At 32.9% G+C, this 21,821-nt stretch overlaps 1 protein-coding gene across 1 annotated transcript; it reads right to left on the bottom strand.

Annotated features, from left to right (window-relative positions):
• Positions 1 to 2,150: 2,150 nt before the first annotated feature.
• Positions 2,151 to 5,991, bottom strand: LOC149547845 (protein ASPARTIC PROTEASE IN GUARD CELL 2-like). Its single transcript, XM_089791887.1, has 3 exons — positions 5,329 to 5,991; positions 4,252 to 4,597; positions 2,151 to 2,924 (listed from the first exon to the last, which is right to left on the bottom strand). The coding sequence occupies exons 1-3, from the start codon at positions 5,845 to 5,847 to the stop codon at positions 2,362 to 2,364; spliced, it is 1,428 nt and encodes a 475-aa protein (XP_089648013.1). The 5' UTR covers positions 5,848 to 5,991; the 3' UTR covers positions 2,151 to 2,361.
• Positions 5,992 to 21,821: the final 15,830 nt, after the last annotated feature.

Genomic DNA, 21,821 nt, shown 5'->3' with positions numbered 1-21,821 from the left:
GGTGACATTTGTGTGGTAGGATAGTCATTTGATGCATCCCCTTCCGAGAGGCTAGCCCTCTCTACCTCAACCACACTCTCATCGTGAGGATCCCTGCATCCACTCACACACTTGTAACCAAAAACGAGTTAGTATCCATCATAATCAATGTATCACAACTTATTTACATCATCATTAAGAAATAAAACATTAACTTAATCACATATTAAAGCACGACATTTAAGAATACATCAAATGACATCATCATCATAACGTAATATCTCATGTATCTGCATATTGAAATAACTCATTTCATTTTGGTAAGTCTAAAATGTTAACTTTCATTATCTTAAATTACGATTAAACCAACTTTGACCAAGTCAACATTTGACTAAGTGCCACATAAGCAAGAAAAGAAAAGGACCCTAGGGCAAGATGTGACAATTGTAGGCTTAGGTATGGAGAAAGGAGCCGAACATCAAGTCAAGGAGACAAAGGACTTACCACCAAAGGACAAAGGAGAAGTGTAAGCATGATGTTTCCAAGATGGTCTTGAGTAGCAAGTCCAAGACCAAGATCAAAAGACATCAAGACCAATTAGACCAAAAGATATTAAGACATGTAGAAGAAATATAAAGCAAGTTCAACAAAGAAGACAAGGCTTCCACCTAAGAAGGGAATGCTATCTTGGAATTCCTTTGGAAATCAAAGATCAAGATGAAGAACCCAATTATCACTAGAAGGCAACAAAATCTCGAAAAATAAAAATAAAACATTTAAAAAAAAGGGTGTTCATAGTGAGCACGTAGGATAAGATAAAGACTCTGCGAGATGAAAATTCACAAGTTATTCTAGAACATGATGGAATTAGTAAGTTAGTAGAGGACATGGATCCATAATAAAAAAGCTGAACCAGAATTTTCACCCAAGGTACCCACTTCTATTTTAATTTTGCAGCGATTTTAAATATTTCCGCACATATAGACTCAAATGTATGCACTCTCTGCCTGTGATTGTCAAACAAACAAAACCTAGAAAAAAATGAAACATATCAAAGCCAAGTAACAAAAATCCCAAAAAAATCTAGGAGAAATACAAAATTTTCAGTGTTAAAGATCATGTTAATTGAAGCAAATAGAGACAATGCAAATTAAGAAATGCGGAGAGATGTACAACAACCCTGTTTGGAGAAAAGCAACAACAGAAGATGAAAATAACATAGCCTAAAGTACCTTTCTTACTTTGAAATCCTCAAATGCATGATGTAGTAAGAAGCGATCACAACCCCTACAAATATCGACCGCAAGACAATCGGTCGATGCCCATCGTAAATGACAGTCTGCCACGATACCAAAGCACGTTACAGGCAACATCTCTCGGCAGTCAAGCATGACAGGAGGAGTCCACATCAGGTCCGTGACGAACACCACTCATATCCACCATGGGAGCACTGTTATGAAGCTGAGCGTTTACATTAAACACCAAAAGGGGATTCCCACTTGGAGGAGACATTTCCTAGTCATGAATCCCATAGTAAATAGCCTAATCGGCTAATCAAACCATAGGAAAATTCACAAGAGCCAATGGAAAAATAGAAATTAATGCAACAAACTAATTTAAAAATAAAAGTTCAGTAAAGTTTAGAAATACACAAATTTTTGAATGACACAAATTAATTGGTAGGGTCAATTGAAAACATTAGTGTTAGAATAATGTTGATCCACATAGTGGTAGATGGACATTTAATATGTATTCTAGAAAACTCCTGAACAGTCCATAGCAAGCTCCAGAATTCCTCTACCGTAGTTTATTGTGGAAAATTAGAGGCTGTGTAAATCTTATAAATACATCAGCCTCCTTTCACAAATGCGTGTAAATTTTTTTACAGTGCTGTGCTAAATAAATTTGTATATTTTACTCTGTTCAATCTGGTTTTACTGCTATGTGATGCTCTGTGTTGTCATGTTTTCGCTGCCATATTCTGTGTCACAAACTATTGCTCATTTCATTAATGAGTTCCCTGCTAAACAGATCAAAACTGAAAAATAATATAATCTTCCATAAGATCTCATGCAAACGCCTCTTATTCAAACAAGATGCAATTGCTCAGCAAACTAATTCGGCCCATGTCAAGTTCGTTCTACTGTAACAATCAACATATATGTGCATAATTTAATTCGACCAATAGATAAGTATGAAGATATTATTATTAAGTACTTCAGTATAGTAGAGGGATGCAGTTTACTGCACTTATTCTACATGCCAATTTTGAAGGCAGCGCTAGATTTTGTGTAGGCGAAACTAGAGTCAGACATATAATAGTATAGTAGTAGTAGTACTACTACTAGTATATCTCATCATCTTATATCTCTGGGCAGTGCATTAACACTGGTTGGCAGCGAAGCCAACGAGAGAGTTGGCAGTGTCAAAAGAGACTCGAATGCCCTGCTGCTGGAAATTTCCGATGATCGACAGAGTACCCTCAGTGGGCGCAAAAGCCAGGCAGAAAGTCCCCGTCTCATCCACGGAAATCAGAGTATTCTTTGCCGGGAGAGTCAAAGAGGCCCCATTCGAAAACTGAAAGGAAATAAGGGGGACTTTGACCGTTTTAAGGCCAGAGAGATCGTAACAGGTATCCAAAATGGAAACTCCGTTCGCGGGGGGAAGATGTTTGGTGCCCGCCACGAAGGCGTCTCGGAAGGCTTCGTATGACTCCGCCTGCAGTCGCGTGATGGTGGTGCCCGAGTCAACTATTATGCCGCCCTTCCCATTTTCGTCGAATTCAGATACGCTCTTTGGGAGAGCCACCATTGATCTCCCCACGGTTATGCTTTTTATGGAAACGTAGTAGAAGGTGCTCGCTCGTGGGTTTGTCAAAAGCGGGGTGGAGATGGTGCCGCTACGAGAAACAGCTCCCGGGCCGAACCGCAGAGTGCCCTTGTCATCTATGTTAACATTCAAGAGCCAAAGAGTCAATGATCATTCTTGTGTAGAAGTTTTCTGACATGTTAATACACAAAAACTCATTCACAATCTATTTCGTACACCGTGATTAGTGATTGGGATGATAGCTATGACTGATCATAGAATATAATCAGAAACATTCATACAAAAAAGATCACAGTCTATCTTAAAACAACAATAATCAACAATTCATATCACACTCTGATCTATCATGAAAAAGGAGTTGATGATAGATCACAAAGTTTGATTTGATATTTTGTACAAAATGACATATGTACAATTGAATCCAGAAATAGTAGCAACCAAATATTCATTTCATATTCCATGGCCTGCCATTAGAATAATGGAGAGGATGGATCAAGAAGTGTGATCTAAAACACTGATGTGAAAAGCTCACAATCTATTGCAAAACAAACAACAATAAAAAAATCCATATTACATTCTATGATCCATCATCAAGATAATGCAAATGATGGATCATCAATTGTGATCTTATGGATTGGTATAAACTGACACACATCTAATCTAAAAGTAGTAGCAATCAAATACCCATTTCACACTTGGTGATCTATCATTACAAAAATACAGATGATTAATCATGGAGAGTGGCTCGGAACATTACTACAAGAAATTAAATTTAATCTTGAAACAAAAGAATCAGCAATCCATATTACACCCAGTGATCCATCATCAAAGATAATAGAGATGGTGGATCGCAAAGCTTGATCTAACTCATTAATACAAAAAACTCTGATACTATCATAATCCAGAAATAATAAAAATCAACAGTCCATTTTGCTCTATGTGATTGATCATCAAAACAATAGAGACAATGGATCAAAGAGTTTAATTCAAAATATTCAAACAAAAAAATCATTCTATTTCTGGAACTGCATCAATCAACAATCTGTGTCACATTATGTGATCCATCATCAAGATAATAGTGACGATGGTTTCTGGAGCTGCATCACATTATGTGATCTATCATCAAGATAATAGTGATGATGGTTCACGAAAAGTGATCTGACATACTGATAGAAAAAACTCACACAATCTAATTCATAAATAGTACCAATCAACAATCCACTTTATACTCTCGTTAAGATAATAGATCAAGGAAGGTTACAAAAATCTCTCACACAAGTCTAACTTTAAAACATTAAAGATCAATAATTTTATAGAAATGGTAGATAAAATTTTCAATATAACATATACATAGAAAAATACACAACCTAATTCCAAAACAATACCAAGCACTAGTATAAATTCTGAAATCTAATATGAATATCATTGATAGTAACATTTTACCAGAGTCTCGGTCTACAAGACAATAAGAAAATGGTGTGCCGGATGACCCCAGTTGGGTGGGAAAAGATAAAGGACCCCCACCAAGACCAAGCAAGCCTCCTGCTCCCTTAAACAACCCTTCATTGTCCTGCCCACACCCGATGGCCATGCTCTTAACTGGTGTTCTACCAAACGTCAGTGTTTCTTTAACAAAGTGTCCCACAGTAAAAGAGCCATCTCCATATGAGACCCCATATAAGCACCCCTTCTTGTCACACTCTGATATATCTAGCTCCTGGCAGAGTCGAGACTCACAAGGAATTGTATTGTATGAAGTAGATAAGGATGGATCAAACACTGGGTCCTCCTGAAACAAATCAACATTAAAGTGAATTTTGATTAATAAAAAAAAAAAAAATTTATCCTTTGTAGTGGCTGATGTTGCTTTTATATTTAACTACTTTAGAATGTTTGAGAGTCTAACAAGATGAAAACTATGGAATGCAATTTTTAATATTTATAATCAAAAAAATATTTCATTTGCTTGAGTTTTCTAATATCTTTATATTGTACACTCAATAAAATTTAAAAATCACAACACCTGATAATCTATATTTAGAATGTTAAAGAACTGAAGGAGATGAAAACTAATGAGATCAAATCTATTAAAAAATTTAAAGACAATAAACTTAAAAACAACCACAATCTTGTTGCGATATTGCTATCAGGATTTTACTGTGTAGTTTTTGCATCGAAGTCATTGACCCATGTTTGCTGTGTAGTTTTTTAGTCATACTCATTGACCCATGTTTCAGAGTAGTGATTCGCATGAATCCATCTCTCATTAGAATAAATGGAAACACTTGACACTAACACAAAGGTAAAGCACCAAAACTTTCCTGGGTCACCCATCCTAGTACTACTCCAACTTGAACGCGCTTAATTACAGAGTTTACTCCATGGTTAAACTCATTTTACTCCAACCCCATTTTCAAGACTTTTACCAAGTCTTTATTCATTATAAAGCCCCTTAAACTTATCAATGGATGTAAAATTACTTACAGCCCTTAAACATAAAATGTAAATAGAGAGGTGGACCTGATCGTAGCACTTAGAGCATGGCTTGCACTGCACCCAAGTGATGTCACTGCCAGTGTCCAACAAAAGGTACTCCATTTTGGCTGGTGTTCCAAAACCAATACGGATTAGATACTCCCCGGTACCTCGAGACAGACCAGATATCACATCACCTCCAATATCACCAGTTTTGGCCTTGCGCTCTATTCTTTCCGTCTTCCCATTCGACATACTCTCAATCCGTTTGTTCAGAGCCTTCACCCTCTGCGAATCCCTTTCCAACCTCTCTTTGAGCCTCTGCTCGTAGCTCGTATTTCCCATCATCAGACCATCTCTGTGGAAAACTTGGAGGCTCCATGGAGAAATCAACTTCTCCTCTGCTACACATATCTGCGAAGGAGGAGAACTCACTTCCCTCAGCCTAGCTGCAACATCCAGTGCATGATAACCACTTTTGTCCCCTGCAAATCCAACTTCAACAAAGAAGAGGAACACAAGGACGGAAATTGAAAATCCAAGAGAAAGTCTACAAGCTTCCATTTTATTTCAGGGTAATGTCAGTGATATCAGCAGCCAAAAGACTTCAGAGGGCATTTGCACTTGCAGAGGAATATATGAGGAGCCCAAAAATTGCTATGGGTGCTCTCTAAACAAGTGGGCTTACTGGAAAAACAGACAATCCATGACAAAAAAAAGTATTACACCACAATTTATAACCAAATTGTATGGGCTCACAATGAGTTAATGTGACTTAGGTCAATATCATTGCTGACTCTTCCCACTTGTTGGATTAAAGTTTCCACTCACCATAGTTGCCACTACCACTAACAACAATGGAAATCCGCACCAATAGAATCTGTGATCTGCCACTACTCCATGGAATTTGACAAGATTTCCTTCGTCATATAGATTTGTCAGGGATGACATAAGATGATCATTCCAAATAGCAGCAAGAAAAGGAGCCCTGTGGATGAAGACCAACTCTACGATATCAAATCATTGATGCCCACCTATGGGAGTACATGGAATGTTCTTAAGCTTAGATTTCCATACGGATGGATTGGGTAGATTACTTTTCTTTGTTTATAAGTTCATCTTAAACTATATTGACAGTTGGGTTTTACATATAGATTTCAATCGAAGTGTGTGACTTCATTGAAGCTAGTTAAATCTTAAGAGTGTTTCTGTTTAAGTCTAAATATTGGTGAATTTTATAGTAAATTTCTTTTTCAAAAAATCACCAGAAAAGGTTTCTAGATGGACAAAGATTAGAGAAAGAGAATCAATAACTGTTTATGTTTCAATTATAGTTCACTCTTTGTTCATCCAATTTTCTAATTATTAAATTGAATGGAATCAAAGTCTATTGATCACATATCATGTACAATGGCCACTCACTTGTATATCTCTAGAATTTTGAACAACTAAAAGGATGTTTATGTATAACTATTTGAAATTTTTGATGTACTACTAGGACATTTGTTTATAAGTATTGACAATTTTTGAGATGGTTGTAGTGCACAACTATTAAGGAATCTATAAGTGGATTTCAGACGATCACTTTGAAATGACCATCTTTTGAGCCTTTGCACGTAATGGATCCTATAGCATGTGTTGCTACTACCTAGAAGCTAAAATTGTGAGAAATAAATCACAACTTTAAAAACTTCACTTGACACTAACTATTGCCAAGTGCCAGTTTGCTGGGCACCTTAAGGAGCCGAGTGGCAATTTGCTCGGCACGTGAAGATGCCAAGTGATAGGCAATAGGTGCCGAGTTAGCTCGACACAAGAAGAATCTGAGTAAGCTCGGCACACAAAGGGCAATGCTCGGCAACAATGGATGTCGAGTGAGCTCGGCTCAAACTGGAAAAATTATAACTTAGAGAAATTTCAACGTGAATGTTTCCACCATTAAAACTGGAGAGCCAAAGCTTGAAGCTTCTAAACAAACTTCTCAAATGCAATGAATAGAAGAAGAACAATGGATTCAAGTATGCCTGCTTGCTTTCTATTCAACTTTGATTAAAAATATTACAAAATCTGGGAGCATTCGGCTTCAACCAAAAAACCCTAAAATAACTCTAAAACTTTAAACAACTTCAATACTTCAAAACTTGCAGCTCTAATGGCTGCATACAATGGTGCCTGGAGCAATCACTGCTTCAACAGGATAAATCCAACAATAACAAACTTACAGAGTGAATGGGGAAAACACATGCAACTGGAGAGATTGGATCTGCTGATCACTTTCTTCTTCTTCCTTCTCTGCTCTGCTTTGCTCTGCTAAACTCTGAACTGACTCTCTTCTTTGTTCTGCCGAACACACACTCTAAATGAATGAAAAATGAAAACATTCATTTTGTCATATTTTTTCCCCTTTTTTCCTGATTTCAAAAACTCACCCACTGCATTTATGTTTTATGTCTGTTCTGGAGTCCATCAAGGGTGGTAGGTGGGCGTTTGGCTCAAGGGGAAAACGTCAACATCATTAAATATTCCAACAAAAATAATAGCTATAAGTAGTTAAGCTACATACAAAAATACAAAAAAACTCATTGAATTCCAATGTAGCCTTTAAGATACGTGGATACAATTGTGTTCTTTCTACCAACTCTACCATATCAATCTAGTGATGCTTTTTCATTTAGAAATCTTAATAAAAGGATTCAAAAGATACCAATAAGAGTAAATGTAGTGACCTTAAACTTAGCTTGTATGTACATGCTGATTGTAAATTGTGGTTGAATGAAATATTTTAACTTGTTTGCATGACTATCTTATATCATATCAGTAAGGAGGTCTTATTTAGTAGGGAATGTGAATTTAAAGAAATGTCTATTCAAATATCATAATGATAGCTAACAAGACATTTAGTTGTTAATCTATAATATAAGTACATACTTAAGTTTTTACTTTTATTACTAAGTATAAAATAAATGACTTTTTAGCATCTATTTTGATGGTTGTGTAGCTAACAACTGAAATAGTTGAGCTATCTAAACAAGTAAAAGCATGTCAAGTAGTCAAGTGTGTGGTTCAAATCCAATCATTTGTGAACTTGACACATCGGCTTGCCTTCAATTTTTTTTTATAAATATTATTATATTTCAAATTGATGCATGCATATGGTGATAATTTAAATTGTGAAGATAAGAATGCTTTGATTAATAATTTGATACTTTCAAGCAACTTGTTTTATCTATTTTGATTTAAACAAAATGCTCCAAGTTGAATTTCTTATGTGGCTCAACTCAAATGGCATTATTATTAGAGAAATGTGATCTCATCATGAATGACCTAAACAGGTTGAATCATAGAAAGTATTATTTGAGACCTACCATTTTATTCGTAGATGATTTAATTTTGAATTGAAGTTAAATTGTGTAATATTTTATCTATACAAAATAATTAAATTATGTAAATTAAGATTTGATTTATTGTAATATAATTGTATGTGATAAAATATTTTAAATAACTTCCAACTTGTATTTGTAAAAATAATTAAAACATTATTTGTTGTTATGTCTTATTTAATTCTATTGAATTATAAAGTTGAAAAATGATAGATCATTTTCATTAATACAAATTGATTAAATATATTGGAGTATATGACTAACATGTATTGAATATTGAGGAATACAATATATAAATTCTATAAGATGAAGTTGTTGACTTGGTGGTCAACACCTCCTTATAGATTTGTGACATGGTTGAGTTGCCTCTCGTGTGTCAAGTTAAATATGACATTTATATCCAGCATCGATAGTTTGAGTATTTTGGTGCAATGAAAAATGATTCCAATAATTGGTATCTAAGCTTGGTTTATGGGGTCGAGTCTCCCTTTAGTAGGTGCTAAAGGCTCAACTAGTGTTGAGGGGGGAATTGTTGACTTGGTGGTTAGTACCACCTTGGAGATTCTTGTCATGGCTTAACCACCTCCCATGGTCAAGTTAAATCTGGTATTTGTATTAGGCATTGATAGTTTGAGCTTTTGGCATAATGACAAATGATTCTAAAAATGTATCTAACAAATTATAGAAAAACCAAGGTTTAGGGTAGTACACAAGTTAAATGACTTATCCCAAAAGCAAAAATGACAATAGCCCATTAATGGATTTTAGATGTAAACAAAATAAATCACAAAAAATGAATTAACTAGATTTAAAATGCATGTTTTTAAAATATGTTTATGTCATAGGGGAAAGGGGATCTACCATCCCTCTCAGAGTTAGGAGCTTAGTCCTTAGTATCAAGTACCATATCAACAAACTAGCAATGAGGAGAATCATCATAGGTATTAGGAGGGAAATCATTTATAAGTTTAGCAAGGGCCTTCATTTTTAAAACCATAAGGGATAATGCCATCCTCCTGAAAAGAAATAGTTTCATAGTCATTCTCAAATTTCCAATCTCCTCTACCGTAGTATAGGTTATCAAAGTTCCTTTGGTTAGTATCCTCACCTTCCTCCAAAAGAACATGATAATCTTTTGGTTTCAATTTGGATAGAAAGGGATAGGATTTCCAATGCTATGAATGAGAAACATAAGATCTTCACGTAATGTGAGTTTCCTTGGATTTTATGCTTGTAGAAAGAGAAGACATAAGGTAGAAGGCAAAATAAATCTAGAACTTATGTTGAAAATGAGTGACTAACATAAATTGACATCCATAGATAATTGCAAATGTGACATCTAGAAAGAAATGAAAGATAAGAACCTTCAAGTTCACGATCCACAACTTCTTTATTGAGTTGATGGCATAACCAATTTTCTTCTTAACAAAGGTGTCCCCTTTAGCAATGATCAAAATTATGTTTGTCATTACTTTATATATAAATATTTTAAATTTTAATTAATTAAATTAATATAAACTATTAACATCAACAATGAAATAATTTCCCCTAGCAGATTATTTAGCCTTTTTGTACTTTGGGGCCACCCCTGTCTCTTTGGCTATTATCTAATACTTAAAAAACAATGAAATCATTTCAAAGAGATGTTTTGTAAATTTTAAATTATATAATGTATAAAAATAAATTAAAATCCTACTAATTATGGAATTATATTGTTTATTCTTATTATATCCACTTAATCATTTCAATATTATTTAGTTGTTTCTTTTGGATTCGATTGTGTTAGAATTTTTCATCAACGTTTCTAATCACACTCTTTGATCCACCATTATAATGAAAGGGAGAAAGAAAAAGGTGAAAATTCTTATGGATTGTGGAAATTTTTTTGTATGACAATGAATAATTTTCTCCTTTTTTCTTTCTCTCTTTCATAGCAATGATGGATCAGAGAGTGTGATCTCAAATGTTGATGAAAAAATTCTGATACAATCAAATCCAAAAGAAACAATTGAAAACTCTTATGGATTGTGGAAATCTACTCACTATTTATTTCAATAATTTTTCTAGTAAACTTTTTAATGTGATTGAGGATGCTAGCATGGCACAGCTTCTTAAGATCACACAAAATACTTAAGACCAATAGTCATGAATTAGTGAGACTACAAATAAGGGACCTCACTGGTACACAAAAAAGTTGGGACCCAAACTTATGAGCATATTAGATTAGCTAAGACATAAGATTGTGGTGACAATAGTCCAATATAAATTTGAACTTTGATAAAACAACAACATCATCACTTAACCAACACACTAGATAATAAACACAAAATTAAATATTTAACACACACACACACACACACACACACACACACACACACACACACACACACGTGTATATATATGTATATATATATTTATATATACACATATATAGATACATATAGATATATGTGTGTATATATATGTGCCTGTGTGTATGTCTATACATATATATACACACACACATACATATATACACATATATATGTGTGTGTGTGTATATATATATATACACACACACACACACACATACACATACATACATATATATATATATATACATACATACATATATATATATATATGTATATACACATACATACATACATATATATATATATATATATGTATATACACATACATACATATATATATATATGTATATACACATACATACATATATATATATGTATATACACATACATACATATATATCTATGTATATACACATATATACATACATATATGTATATATGTATAGATATATACACATATATATATATACATATATAGGTATATATCTATATGTATATATATGTATATACATATACACATATACACATATACATATATACATATATATATATATATATACACATACATACATACATACATACATACATATATCCACACACAGATAATAATTTTAATAAAGCATGGAATTCCTATAAACCTTATTTTTGATTCTACAAAGTGGCATCTGACAAGATCTACTAATTCTTATGCCTTATTAGGCTGGGCATTATTACTGTTTGTTTTTATGTTACTACTTTTGGGTGAATATAATCCAAGTATACGAGGTCTTTGATTAGTTGAATGTCACATGGTTTTATCTATTTCAATCTTAGTGCATCTCAAACCACGTTGGATAGTTTTCAAATAGGCATAATATTATTGGCCGAGCTTATGAAGTTGAGAGAAATAATGCTAGCAAGAGTTAAAATAATGAAGATGATAAAGATATAACTAGTGCTTAGTACATGAGTTTTTGAAGATAACCCATCACTGGAATGGATGCAAAGGATAATAAAATATGGTGCCAAAACTCAATCTGTGGATGATAGATAGACCTATTGACAATTTATAGTGTACAAAGTGGTGGATGTTTTCAAAAGCATTAACTCAAAATTATGATGAGGCACCATATAAAAAATAGAGAGTCAAAACACTTGACATAGGATATAGCTATGCCAATTTGTTTAAAAGTGAAATCTAGCTGAATTATTTCATGGAATTCACATTATTTTATGCATAGTGGGGCATATAAAGTTAAATTGAGTTTTATCATAAATCTTTTAGAACTAGTTGAGAAGGAAACACGTTATTCATATTGGATTATTTAAAATATAAATTAGAAGAATAATGATAAGAAAGTAAAATAAGTCAAGACACAAATTAGATATAAACAAGACATTTAAAGTTATTATTTTAATTAATTATTTATTTTGTAGAAAATATTTTTTGTATTGACTAATATCTATCTTTTATTCAAAGTTTATTTTAAATGGTTAAAATAAGTATTTACAAATAATATATTAATTAGAATGATAAAACTTCAACCAAAAAATAAAATACAATACTACCCAATTTTGATGTAGATAATTTTTTAAAGATGTGTAATTTTGAAGAACTCTAAGTTCGATTAACACCTCCACCTATACAATTTATAAAATATGAACCCTTCTTATTTAAGCTTTCATTCATAGCTCTCAAACCAAAAATAAAATATTTATTGAAGTACTTTGGTGACTATCTAGAAGAAGAGGTAAACACATGTTTATCCCGCACTTCTCCAAAGCATTAAAGAATGCATTTATTGAGAAGTACTTTGGTAGCTATCTAGAATAATTCTCCATATTCCTACATGTTTGATGTCATGGTTGTATATTTTAGAACATTGATTGTATTCTCTTTTCATATTTCACTACTATCATTTTACCTCCCCAGTGGTGTTGATGATATGCCTTAAGTGTGTAGTGAGTTGAAAGTTTGGATGCCTATCAAGACAAGTCATTTCTTAGGTTTCATCTTGAAGGGATTATTTATAAATTGTGTATAGTATCTTAGTTTTATGTTCTATTAAAGAGGTGTACCAAACCTATGTCTTCCATGCTATTTTTTATAACCATCCTTTCTCAACCTTCAAATATGAAGAACTATGTTTTAGATTGCTTATGCAAGCCCACATTATTATAGAAAGATGAAATATATTATATGGAATAATTTTCAATATTCAAGACCTACATCTCTATGTGACCTACATAGTACAGAATAAGTTCTTTGGTGTTACATGATGTCTAGATTTGATTATTTAGGTATATTTGTGGTTATTTCGCCAATTGGGTTTGTTCTCTTTCTTATGCTATGTTATTAATTGTGGTGGATAATGTGTTGAGTTCATCTTAGGTCTTACCTTTTAATGTTAAGATCCATGATAAATTATGGTTTCATGTTGAATATGTATTTTGGACTAACTAATTAATGCAACATATACCCCACTCTTAGTTTTAAAGGATATGCATCAGACACATGTGATGTTTTCGATCGAAGTGAATATTGTGTTATGTTGATTTGGTCCATGTGTAATTCCTAGATAGGACTACTTTCACGATAATTAATTTTTAGTGGCCAATATTTTGGAGTTACCCATTTTCCCTCATTTTGATAGACCTAAATAATGTTTGGCACTAATACAAGTTGTGTAAATAGAAGATCAAATCAATAGTAAACCATGTAGAATCTGTGTGTGATGTTTGAAATGTAAATTTAAGGTAGTAACAATGTGTGGTTAAATTTTTTGAGCTAAATTGATAATAATATCTTGAGACATCATGTTGAAAAAGAATCTACATCATGGGGTCAATGAGCTTCTAGAGTTGCACCTTCCCTTTCAAGTCCTCATGAATTTGTAGATTGATAGTTTCTCTTGCTATCCTCAGGAGAGTGTTATCCATGTTCACATTTCTCCAAGTTGTCACCCTCCCTTTAGAAGAGCCAGTAACTAACATTGTTTTATCTTTCATCTATTCTTCCATGGGGTTGGTTAGAGTCTCAAACCCCTGCTGATCTCCTTGGTCCAGATTGTTGATAGGACTGTGCTCCCTATATTCCACATATCCTGTAGTCTCCTCTTGAACTGGACACTTCTTCTTTTCTTTGGAGGTCTTTCTCACAACCTCTTTCTCCCCTTCCATTTCCATTTCCTCACCTTCGTCCTCTTCATTCTCATATGATGACTCGCTTCTTTTCTTCTTCTAAGGTTTCTTGGGCTTTTCATCCTTCCTTTGTCTATTAGCTGAGCTTTTCTTCCCAATAGTGTACATAACTTCCATATCCATGTTCATATCATCCTCACTAGAGCTAAGATCATCTTCAAACTTAGTAGGGTTGCCGAGAGGACCTTTGGTAACCCTTTTTTATAGCTGATTTCTAGAAGCTTTCCTTTTGACATTTTTCTTCTTGCTCTTGCTTGATTTAGAGTCCTAACTAGTGTCAAGGCCATGATTGTCCTCCTCATCTGAGGAATCTTCATACTCATTAGAATCATCTCCTTTACCCTCTTTAATCTTGGTCTCAATGAAAATACCTACATTGTTAGCTTTAATGTCCTCATAAATGAGAAGCATGAGGCATCATGAACATGGGGATTAGTAAGACTTTGATCTCTAACCCTATTGATGACATTATTCAACAAGGAGTACATATGAAAAGGAATCAAAATCTTTTTATTATGCCTAAAGTGATTTAATATTAACAAAATGATACATATAGACCCTAGAGAACCATCCATCAAGTGTAATGTAGGAAACAATAGCCCTAAGAATAAACTTCCAAAATTTCTTCAGAGACTTGGGCTAAAAGGAGGTAATACATTTTTTCTTCACCACTTTTGATTCTCCTTGGTTGTCTTTGAGAAGGTGTCCATTGTAGAGTTAGAAATCTTCCAATCTTTATAAAACTTCTTTCCAACAATTGATGCCCGTGACCTTGGAGATATACTCCTTAGTGATGGAGTACTTCCTACCATTCACTATAAAGTAGCCCTCATTCCAATTCTGTAGAACAACTGGGTAACTTGGGAATTGCCCCCATGCAATTTCTCCAAGAAGGTAGCAATACCCCATTTTCTCAATACTTCCAAAATTTACATTTTCTTCCACCATTTTTCATAGCTAGTTGGCTCCCAACATCTTCTCTGGCCTCACATTCTCTTTGCATTGTTTGCAAAGCTAATCCAAGAGGTGAAGGAAAAAATATATCAAATAGAAAAAAGACCTAGAATCAGTGTGATATAATAGTAGTGTAATGGTGAGTACCACTGCCACCTCTCCCACACCTTGTAATAAAAAACATATCCTTCTTAGAATACATCACTATCTTTAATAATGACCCCTTCAACTCCGACCATGCCACCATGATTAATTCTCAAGATGATTGAATCAGGAAGGTTTTCATTCTATTTTTGCAATCTTTGACATGTCACAGTGCAGTTGGCCATGGATTCAGTAGCCCCATTGGCTTTTCGATAAGTATGACTTATAAAGTAATCCTAAAAGGTATTGAGAATATAAATTTATTTTATTTTATTAAAATTTCTATGGTCCAAGAGAGATCATATTATCCTTTAAGACATTTCAAAATGTTGAGTGAATCTCCCTCTAGCCATCATTTGGAAACACCCCTCTCTTTACATAGTATTGTGGTTTGAAGGGTAATCATGGCTTTAGTAACATGGTTAGTCTGAAACACCCAAAGGGAGTGCCACTCCTGCCCAACCATGACCACATAAATATCTAATCACTCCCCCACATTATTTTTGAAGTTACCATTTAATATTTCAAAAGATTATTATGTCCACTCAGTTAAGAGATTTTTTGGTACAATGGTAAGAAAGTAATAGTGAAATTATTAGTTAGGCTTTAGCATTAGTAAGAAAGTAAGAGATTTCTCTCAATATTTTTCCTTTAATCTCTTTCTGGATGATTCACACACTTCACACTTTAACTTGACACTTCCTTTTTTTGATCTTCACTATTTTTTTATGCTCAGTTCACCTTATTCTTTCTTTAAATTGGTCAACTTTAATCACCAACTTTAGTAATGTCAATTAGTAATCAAAATCAATAAACACCATGTTTCATCCCTTAAATGGATTTTTTCTATCCCTTTAGAATATTATAGGATTTTTTGCTTAATCACAACCATTAGATCTTCATTAGGTTCAAATTCATTGAATCTAGACACTTAGAAAATAGACTTCCATCTTGAACTTTTTGCTCCATTTCAAATTGATAAATCTTCTTCATTAGATGGTCTTTGAATTTCTCTTGTCATTGGTCTCATATCTAACTTCATCCTTATCCTTAAAACTTCTTGAAGTTTTTAAATTTTTCATCAAATGTTAGCCTCAAATAAAATATTTTCTAAACCCTCCCTTCATGTCTATGTTGGGTGAACATTACATCTTGCTTGGTCAATAATAGAATCAGTTAAAACTGAAATGATTCAGTTAACAATATCTTTTCATCAATTCTTTCTTTGATGCTTAGTGACAACTGTAGTAGCTTGGTTAATATTGTATTCCTTCATTCACTGACCAAACCATCTTTCTTAGACATCCATATTAAGATCATGTAAAGAAATCAAACTAACATTATACTATTAGAGTATAACTCATTCAAGTTCCCATTGAATATCATACACTTCTAAACACTTACATCACCATATTTTTTTGAAATCTTTTTCATCAATCAAATTATATGGTATTGTATTGAATTAGCATAATGTCTAACTAATTAAGGCTTGATATTAATGACAACATAACAACTAATATGACTCTTCACATAAATTAATAGAATTATCAGTTGGGGATAATATTAACATTCTATTTAAATGGATTTTAAATCATCTTAATGAGTTTTACAAAGTTTATCTATATTTTAGTATAAATAGATTCAAAACCCTCACTTAAAAATGATTTCATAATAAAATGCATATATCTTAGCTATCCACTTTTGGAAATTTCAATCCTTTGGTGAAAAGTTGGGATCTACAATGCATTTTAAAATGAGTGAGATCTTAGACTAGGGAGTAAAGGTGTTGGGGAGAGATGACCCTTGAATAATCAAATATCTCCATGTGACTAACTATTTTTGAATGGAAAATTGATTGAAAATGAGAAAATGGATAGATTGTGCCCAAATAAAAAGTAGATTCAGTGTTTCTAGATGTGTATAATATTTTTCCAAGTATTTGAGTGAAAATTCCAATCCATTTTAGATGGGGTTATTTGCAAAAGTGCCCTAATTCTTTAATTAATTTTTCTTGACCTAGTCAATTTAACTAGGTCACTTCATGGTCAGATCGTGAAGCAAAATTGAAGTATGCAATATAAGGGGAAGAGGGTTAATCAAAAAAATATTTTTTTGGGTGGGTTTTTTGGAAGGTTTCAAAGTTATAGTGCAAAAACCTCTAAAGTAAGGCTGATAGAAAATGATGCTTCTATAAAGAAACTATTATCAAGAACTTTGGTATGGACAAAGTAATGGTTGTTTGAGGTTATATTCGATCCCTAGAATTTAGACATGATGAGATAAAAATTCTAATCCTATCACACCCAATATTTGAAAAAGACACATACATACAAACAATAGATACTATTCAAATTTCTTAAACATTTAAAGAAATTCATTTAGACATATTTTCAATAACCATTTGAATAAAAAGAGATAAACTTTTAATACTTCTGAGCCTTTTCAAGAAATCATTCAGAGGGAATATGCATATACAAGATTGAATTTTACTTCTAATATTACAATTTCCTTTGAGAACATCTCATCAAATCACAATTACAACAATGACGATCAACATATGATCTTTTTATTGATCTCTAAGCCTTTTTTTCCTATTAGTGTCCAACACTTTTTCATTTTTAAGGAAACATTGGTCTATCATCATTGCAACAATGCCATCCAAGGAAGGTTGAGCTACATGGACTTATTTATATTTCACTAAATGCTAAACAAGTCAAAGGTTACTGAGCACCCCACTAGAGACTGAGCAAGAATACATGCTGAGTGAAACATATGAAGAACAAGTGATGTAATGATAACCAATGTTGGGTGAGTCAGTATTTGATGAGCCTATAGAAGCGAGGGACTACATGAGTATTAGTTATGATTGACCCTCATAACATTCAATTGCCAAATATTGTTTTTCATATATGTTTGTAATACTATAAACACTTATGTAAATCATTTTAGCTAACTTCTATGTATGGTATTTATGGATTGTAAGGATAGTTAAGGAGCAATTTATGTGATTTATTAGAAGGCATTAATCCCAAAAAAAGTAGATTAACTAATCAAAAAATTAGAAGGGTTAAATCTCAAAACCTATGAATTATGGATCATTGATTGTGATCTAAAACATTTCCCAATTGTATATTTAAGAAGTGTTCAAAACCTAAAGCAACATGAAAAAAAGATTGTGATGGTATACAAAGGAAGATAATGAATGAACAAAAAGGCTAAGGATAGAGCAAGGAAGGCTAAGTTTGATAAAAATGTCAAAAAGAGAAACCTAGCAGTGAAGGGCAGAACAAAGAAAATAAGATAAGGAGATCAGATTTAGACATTGAAGAGAGAAAAATTTGTAATAAGCTTTGTGAGAGAAAACCAAAGGATTGGGTACTAAGACATTCTAACCAGTATATAAAGGAAAATCTCTTAATAAAGTTGTTTTAATAGACCAAGTTAAATCTTGTAACAAAGTTCTTATTTCACTATAAGTTTAAATCCTTTAATCAAGGTAGACTTAATAGTCTTGTAATGCTTTTAACTAAGTAGACCCCTCATAGGGTAAATCATCAAAAGTGATCAAATTCTATCCCTAATAGGAAAACTTTGTTGTTGGAGTAGTAAATATTTATGGGTGTCATCCTCACCCTAGTTTTACCTTTACCTTGGAGGGTTTCTGGGTTATCAAAATCTTTGTTTTATGAGTTTACATTTTCATTTTGATGGATGTTGAGAATAGTTAGATTGCATTTCAGTTTTACAACTCTTGATTATATGATATGAGATCTAGATATGGATGAATTAGGAGTGAATACAACTAATGAATTATTTTTTTCAAGAAGTGAAAAGTTTTAAAAGTTTTCTTAACTCTTCTTTTTCAAGGTTTTTGGGTTGTGTTTCCCAATAAGACTTCCAACAATTGGTATCAGAGCCTTGATCTCTTGAAAGAAGCCTAACAATTTGAGAGTTGAGATCTTGGAGATGGAGGCTTACTAATTGGGATAAATTATTGAGAATTAGATGATTGACATCTAGATCATACTGCAACAACTTGAAGTAGCAAAAGAAGAGTTAAGAAAATCCTTAAAGGAAAGGAAAGATATGTCCATTCTGTAGAATGATACACTATATAAAGAAGTGGATATCAAAGGATTTCTTCACATTGAGAATTCTAATGAAAGTGATGCCAAAATAGAAGACCTATTAGAGAAGAACAACATTCTAAGTGAAGAAGTCAAAGGATTAAAGAGAGAACATGAAATCCAATTAGTAAGACTATGTGAAGTGACTAAACAAAAGAAGAAAGATAAGTGTCATGCCCAAAATTTGAACAAGACACACACACATACACAAACACATAATATTCAAATTTTTAATTCTTGAAAACAATTTAAGAAATCAGATCAAATTATTAACCAATTATTTTGCTACAATTTTTCAAATACTTTTACTCATTTACAAGAAATATTTAAAATCAAAAGTCCTTTCAAATGTTATAATCGCAATTGGATCCTTACATGATCTAAATTATGAATTCAGGTTACAATACCTGGTGTAGAACCTGCAGTATTGTGACTAAATTGAAAACAATTAAAATGCAACAATAGATGTCCTGCAAGCCAAAAAAGTGATCCATTCATTTCAAAAAACAGAGTTTATAGAAGTTTGATGGATCCCAAGGGTCACCATTATCCCTTGGATATGAAAACAAAAAGTTCACAAGCTAAGTAATTACAAAATAAACTCTAAGAACTATAAAAAACTATATTAAAATTTACATCAACTTGTAGAAGTCACAATTTTCTACTCGTAGCTTGAAATCATGAATAGTCAATTTTTTTAGAAAGATATTCCAGAGTTCTACTTTCATTTTCCAAAGTTTTAAGTGTAGCCGAAGCTTAGAAATGCCTTGAAGACCTCCAAAAATGCAAAATACTATAACATAGAAAATATCAAAAAAATGGATTTTGATATTTTCCCATTTTTTCTTGTGCCAACATCATCTGCATCATCCTAGACTATGTTTTGACCATTCCTTCCTTCTTGAGAGGAAATGGGCCCCATTTCATCCACACTTTACATCAGATGTGGAAAATGAAGTTGGATTTGTTCTTCATGATTAAGCCATTTTCCCTGTTGAACAAATTGTCCTACTTTTACCACATGATACAAATAGATTTTATGGTTCTTCAAATTCTTCATGACAATTTCAAAAATTTGATCACTTTAAAGTGGATGGACAACTTTTGGATTCAGCTTTGTATGAGTGATTTCTTCAACAACATTTGCAATATCTAGTAAAGGAGGGAAATATGGCTTCAAAAATTCTATATTGAAGACTGGGTGAATACCCAAAAATGGAGGCAAGTTGAGTTCAAATGCATTTTCACCAACTTTCTTTATAATCTTATAAGGACCATATCAAAGAGGACAAAGCTTCCTATGAGGGCCTTGTAGGTGTTCCTTTTGGAAATGCAACCATAAATCCCCAACCTAAAAATTATGAGGAGTTCGATGCTCATCATGCCCCTATAAATTTCATGAACTTGCTTCTGCAAATACTGAATTCTATCAATAAACTTCATTGCTTTTCCCTTCTCCTTATCCAAGCATGGTACCAAGTTAGGTTTCCTAATAGGAATAGAAACATTTATTGGTGCTAAGGGCTGCTATCCAAGACAAACTTCAAATGGGCTATGGCTAGTTGAACTATGAATTGCCCTATTGTAGCTATGTTGTACATAGGAAAGGCTCTCATCCCATGTACAATGATTTTTTGAGTGATACATACAAAGGATTTGAAAAATTGTTAGATTAACAACCTCTATTTGAGCATCTATTTGAGGGTGGAAAGCAGTAGACTTTTTTAGTTTCGTGTCCATCATTGCCCATAATGAAGACCAAAATTTACTAAGAAAGTGACTATCCCTACCTAAAATAATGCTTTTTGGTAGCCCAAAATGAACCTAAACATGCTCAAAAAAATATTTTGTAGTCTCTTTAGCAGAGATTTCCTTTTTACAAGTGACCAAGATTGCCATTTTTGAAAATCTGTCAACTACAACATATACACAATCATGCCCATATTTTGTGGTAGGAAAACCAAACATAAAATCCATTGAAATTGAATGCCAAGGTTTATTTGGAATAGGAAGTGGTAAATATAAACCCAACTTATGATTTGTAGGCTTTGCAATGGCACATGTTGTACATGCTTGAATGTATTTTATCACATCAATTTTCATTTTTGGCCAATAGAAATATCTTTGTAGTATAGTAGTAGTCTTACCTATTCCAAAATGATCGACAACCTTACTGTAGTGAGCTTCCCAAATTAACTTCTTACATTCTTCCTTAGGAACACATATTTGGCCAAACTAACTGGTCATTCAATCTTGCAAGTAAAAATAATTCACATGCTTACCTTCCACTAGTTGAGCATAAACATTAGAAAACTCATTATCATTTCCATACATGTGGGCCCAATTTTTTGTTTGGTGACCACATGATTCTAATACCATACTTATTCCTACAATTGGAG

This window comes from Cupressus sempervirens, chromosome 7, assembly GCF_028749045.1.
Source record: "Cupressus sempervirens isolate cs-2001-9-10 chromosome 7, ASM2874904v1, whole genome shotgun sequence".
NCBI classification, from domain to species: domain Eukaryota; kingdom Viridiplantae; phylum Streptophyta; class Pinopsida; order Cupressales; family Cupressaceae; genus Cupressus; species Cupressus sempervirens.
The sequence above is the reverse complement of the archived record's forward strand: the minus strand, read 5'-3'. Positions and strand labels throughout refer to the sequence as shown.